The 5,724-nt window shown below is 37.0% G+C and overlaps 1 protein-coding gene across 2 annotated transcripts in view; it reads right to left on the bottom strand.

The window, feature by feature from the left end:
- Window positions 1-331: 331 nt before the first annotated feature.
- The window catches only part of LOC107739007 (putative ferric-chelate reductase 1), a 9,444-nt gene continuing 4,051 nt past the window's right edge, over window positions 332-5,724 (bottom strand). For both annotated transcript variants that reach the window (XM_016550963.1, XM_016550964.1), the window contains exons 10-16: window positions 4,725-4,840; window positions 4,563-4,649; window positions 3,828-3,925; window positions 1,552-1,610; window positions 1,101-1,244; window positions 739-839; window positions 332-640 (exon numbers count right to left, since the gene is read on the bottom strand). In XM_016550963.1, coding sequence (XP_016406449.1) covers window positions 548-640; window positions 739-839; window positions 1,101-1,244; window positions 1,552-1,610; window positions 3,828-3,925; window positions 4,563-4,649; window positions 4,725-4,840 — 698 coding nt within the window. In that variant the 3' untranslated portion in view covers window positions 332-547. The remainder of the gene's footprint in view (window positions 641-738; window positions 840-1,100; window positions 1,245-1,551; window positions 1,611-3,827; window positions 3,926-4,562; window positions 4,650-4,724; window positions 4,841-5,724) is intronic.

The raw sequence follows: 5,724 nt of genomic DNA, 5'->3' as shown, positions 1-5,724 counted from the left end.
CATTGTTAATAATATTTACATTTCAGGCAACAGTAACAGTCTTTAAACCCACAAATCAATATTAGGCACTAGAATCAAGAATAAGGTGGTTAACTTCATATTTAGAAAAAAACATACACAGCATCAAGACCAGAATAATTACTTGATCTGTAAACATTGTTAATTGAATGCGGTCCCCAAACATCACACATAAAATATGTTCTTTAGATTCAAAGACTTAAAAAAGCGAATCAGGAAGAGATATTTAAATAACAAGCAGAAGTTGTACTTTACGACAAAAAAAAAAAAAAGTATAGGCAAGCAATATTGTACATATATATATTTCAAAAATAAATTATAAGTGCTAAAAATATGCTAAATTGATTTATACCCCAGCAGACAAGAAATTTGATTTCAAATCAGACAATTTCATTCTAATAATCAATGTAAATTGACAGGTTGCCTGTCGTAATTCAGTCCTACTCTATATTTCTTTGGCTTGTTTTAAAATAAGCATGATTAGTGAAAGTCCCAAAGACTAAATGTGTAAACGACTGCTGAGAGTGTGTCATACTGCACTGATGGTCCAAAGGAGAGCAGTTAGAAATCCCAGATTTCCACAAAGATAAATAGCCAGAACTATGTTTTTAAAACAAGATTCCTGGAAAAAGAAAAAGAAAATGCAATGGACATATCAGGATATATCATCAATGAAATGCATGTGCTTCTTATGAGGAAGTAGGCACAAACTCAACTCACCACACTATAAGTCTCATTCTCATCAGGAACAAACACAATCTCCTCTTTGTCATCAGAATTGATATGTTCAGTGTAGATTTTGACATTTTTAAAATATTTACCTGAAAAACACGCATAAGTATAAGAATACTGAATGCACATTTAAATTAAAGAATAAAACATCCACAAATAATTTTTTTTTCTAGTACAAAAAGAAAGACCCAACATTTCAATTACTACTGCAGTATAAAACCTTTTACAATTTAATGGATTCATCCAGCACAAATGATTTCCTGCATAGGCGCAAAGAAACACTACACATACAATAAATAACTGCTCTGAAATTAATACAGAACACACATGTCTGAGGGCAGTTTACTGACCTATAGGTAAAAATCCCCTTCGATGGACTTCCAGAACCAAATCAGCCAGCACAAACCACACCACAATGGCTGCCAGGACCCCTGTGGACCACGGAGCAGGCAGGAACAGAGCTTGCTGATGGATCCCGAGGAAGATGGTGACAACTAAATCATGAAAACACACAGCTTGGTTATGACAGTGTTTAATAACACATACTGCTAATACTTCAGGCCCACCTGAACTAATATTAAAAGTCATAACATCAGACATAAAAAACATGACTAGCCACCATAAGAGTAAACTATAAAATATTATATGCAATCAGCTACCAAAAAAACTACACTATTTTATTCAGACAAAACTCAATTTTATTGAATTTACAAAGCTGATTTCTTCTGTCAGCATTGTTATTAATATGGATCTGAGCCACATCATTAACCGTTCGAGACTATTCACAGCATTGTTTCTTACCAGCCACGACTTGAGCTGCTGTTCCTGTTCCAAAATGCATCCAGTTGAAGATATATCTCCTGTGAGCAGGTTATACAGAAAAGACATTTAAAAACATGACTTATGAATTAATATTAATATAACAGTGATCTACACAACAGGTTTCTAAAATAGTATAGACAACATACAACAAATTCAGATGCTCTGTATACTGCAATTGCATACTGTCCTACACATTTTTGCAGTATGTATAGTGTGTTGACCATTTTTTAAATAATATAGATTTGTACATGTTCAAATTTCATACTATATCATACAACTCATATTATTTTTTCAGTATGCATACTGTGTGTTCAGTGTTCAATAGGAATTTTGGATTTTTTTTTTTATGTTTTAGAAATCAGTCTCTTCTGCTCACCAAGGCTGAATTTCCTTCCTATAACTATATGAGGATATCTATGTGCTAGCTCAGTGACTGCTCCCCTTCTTAGGGTTTTTAAGTAGCGGTCTCCCTGAGCCCTTGCCTAGACAGTGCTTCTCCCCTGCTGAGTTTTAAGTAGATAGCCATCCCTTTGGTCTGGGCAGCTCTTAGGAAGGTTCATTTCATAAGACCCTTTGGATATAGTTATCTGCGGATAGCTGCGTTCTAGCTGGGATTGTTAGTAGCAATCTTTCAGCTTCTCTAGGCTTCCAGCCTCTTCAGTGGTCTTATGTATCCTGGCTACTATTGCTCACATAGCATAGCTATCTGAGGGTGGTTGTGCTCCTAGCTTGGTTAGGGTGCTTTCCCCCTTATCTGGATTCGGGCTCCCTCGTTTTTATCAAGTTATGTGAGCAGCCCGAGGCGTAAGTGGCTTGGCCTCTTTCTGAGGAAAGGTTTGATATATGTCTGTCACCTCCTTGGTGCTCTCTCACCAGGTGGACAGGCATGCGCTTCGGCATGGCGTGATTGGATATCGTTCCCCAAAGTGTCCCCTAGAGGGGGACGCAGCTCGAAGTTCCCTTGAAGGGGAACATCTGGGCTTACTCATGTAACCATGGTTCCCCTAGAGGGAACGAGACGCTGCGTCCCCTCGCCATGCCTTCAGCTAGCCTGTTTACGTCTCCTCAGTCAACTGAGTAGGTGATGTATTCAGCAGGTGCCCTTTTATACTTTCGGGTACCCACCTATGGTTTGGTACGTTTTCACGGTTCAAAATTCACGGTTCGGTTCGATACGACACAGTGGTGTCACGGTTCGGTACGTTTTCGATTCGGGTGGGGGGTAATTGCTTACGTCGCAATGTTGGAAATATTTCTGTTTTAAACCATGAAGGCGAGCCAATGGATATCACATAAGCAACGTGCAAACTTTACGTAAGAGTTATGCCGGTGAACGTCTTAACCTCAGTCAATTCACTATGCAGAAAGTGAAAGTAAAAACAGAATGACAGAGTAATGACAGAGCTTTCGGCATCTGATGCCACATATTCTCTCAGAGATGACGAGAGACGAATTTACTTCAACATATGCTGATAACAGTAGGCTATAGCTAACCGTTTTCATTTATTCCCTTAATATTTCTCTTGTGACCCGTACATATATTGAAAAAGAAATGAGAAGAAACATATTTCGTGTTAAACAGGTTGTTTTTGAAAGTCAGTGCTTGAAATAGGCTAAAGCTTTTTATTTCATTGATTTTTATTGATGACTGCAGTGTTGATGTTTTTGACAATATCTCTGGCTATTGTCGATACAAGATCATTGTCTTTCGACGCAACCCAGCAAGGGGAGGTTATCGCGGGGCCGTCCGCTACGGCACTGGGCAGACAGCATGTTGCCTGTTACGTCGTTTGGGCTGCCTATATATTTACTGTGAATTTTTAATGTCCTTGCAGTAAAAAGTATCAATTTTCTTTGAAACATAAAGGCGTTTAAAAGACAGAACCTTATCAAACAAATTAAGTGCTCTGTGTATGTTCAGAATACCATCATTCTCATACTATTTCTCACACACTACATATAGAAAACGCAGACGGTCACTACATTTGCCAGTGTATGTGCAGCACACAATTAAACCAGATTGAGACATTTTATCTAATTTGACAACAATATGGCAACATAGCAATGTATTGTGACAATCTGCATTAAACTATAGCAAAAACACTTAAATGTAACATATTTAATATGTAATATATTAAAAATATATTAGAAAATAATATGCAGTACATAGTAAATAATACTGCATTGTATGCTTGTAGTTCATTCTGGACATTTCTTTTCTGGTTGTGTTGTGCTGTACTGTTACCAAGATTTACCTTGAGGCATCTGGTGCAGGTCTGAAAAGTGCAATGACAGGTTGGATGACAGCGAGTGCCACGACAACACAGCCCAAATAGGGGTGTATTCCTGCCCGCTGTGGATAATACAATACATATTAGAATCCACTGTAAACATGAAGCTAATATTGTCAACAAACTTTAATTCAACAAACTTCATGAAGCAATGAGTAATGACAGGAAACAGCTTTTCAAAGGCTGCCAAAGTACAAGGTTGATGGGTATTATTTTTGTGGGGTCGGGTTTGGCGTGGAACTGGACGCCCCCTGCTGGTCATACACAGAAGCTCTGACAGATACTTGGCAAGAGGGATGTCACAGATGCCCCTGTTGAGTCACAAATGTGTCCCTCATGCTTAGCCTTACGGATGGATACACGTGTAGGCTTGAGGCTCAAATAAACCAGCACTTGCAGACTTAATAAGACACTCAATCAACACTGTGCTTGATTAATCCCTGAAGAAAAGTGGGTATGTTTTTCAGAAACAGGCCAAAAAGATGCCACATGGTGGGTCGCTTCTAATGAACATGGGATATTCATTCACTCGCTTTTTAATTCTGAGCAGACAGCATGTGGGTCTGACACATTGGCAGTGCTGTTGAACAGTCAGAGGTGTGTGATGAAGGGGGTGAAAATATGACACACTGTTAAAGCATGAGTCTTACTCACAGGCAGACATTTATGTGTGTGTGTGTGTGTGTGTGTGTGTGTTACCTTGCTCCAGCCTCCCCTGTACATAAAAGGCAAAACAAAGCCGACCAAGGTGAGTAGAACTGTGAGGACCATTAGCATTTGATGTAACTGTGGAAACAAAAAACCTTGATGATTCACATTTGAAAACTAATGAAATCCTCATTGTATCAAACAAGCTCCTACCTGAAACCAGACCTTTTGCCCCAAAATATTCCTTTCGGGCCAATCGGGTTTGAAGTATCGTGCCATGATGACACCAGCACTGACGGTCGATGTCCAGGCAATCAGCATGAAAGCCCCTATAGTTACGAACAGACTGAGTCTCAGAACAGTCAACGGAAACCAAATGCTATCTATAAACTTTTAGATTTTAGTAAATGTTGCCACAGGGGTGTTACTATGTGATTAAAAGGGTGTTCTGGGTGTTTGCTAGGATGATGTTTCCTGCCAAGAGCCTAAACCAGTTTTATTTTAGTATTATTTATATACTATTATAATACAAAAAAAAATATTTTCAATTAGCTTTTATTTTTATATTTTCATTTATTTTATAACATTTTTTAAATGGAAATATTTTGTAACATGCACTCAAAATTTAGTATTATTGATCTACTATCATTACATTATTATTATTAAATTATTATTATTACTACTATTACTTAAATAACGTTTTAGCTTTTATTTTTATATTTTCAGTTTTGAATTTAATTTTAGTTCTGTCATGACAACTCTCGGAGGGATTGGCATGGTAATGTACATGACTATTGTTAACTATGACCTATCGGACTGCGCCATCTAGAGTTTCATGCCAGAACTCTGTATTTTGAGTAATTCTGTTATGTGATTTTGTAATTTTTGTTTTTATTAAGAGTTCATTTTTATTTCAGTTTTAGTTTAGTAATTTAAGTTCCTCAACATAAACTTATTTTATTTCATTTAGTTGCCAAGTCAACATTTCTAATTTTCATGTAAGTTTTCTTTCTAAGTTTCATTTGAGTAATTTAATTTTTTCATCAAATATTTATGCACAATTTTATTTCAGCCGTGTTTCAATAAACAATTCTTATAGATTCTTATAACGATCCAAATAAACGACACTTAAAAGTTTTGGTTAAAAATAACTCAGGCCCAAAAATGTCCAACCCCACGGAATTCTTCAGTATAAATGTCAATGTGAATTTAG

This window comes from Sinocyclocheilus rhinocerous, unplaced genomic scaffold, assembly GCF_001515625.1.
Source record: "Sinocyclocheilus rhinocerous isolate Xijiao unplaced genomic scaffold, SAMN03320098_v1.1 scaffold1697, whole genome shotgun sequence".
Classification (NCBI taxonomy): Eukaryota; Metazoa; Chordata; class Actinopteri; order Cypriniformes; family Cyprinidae; genus Sinocyclocheilus; species Sinocyclocheilus rhinocerous.
The sequence above is the reverse complement of the archived record's forward strand: the minus strand, read 5'-3'. Positions and strand labels throughout refer to the sequence as shown.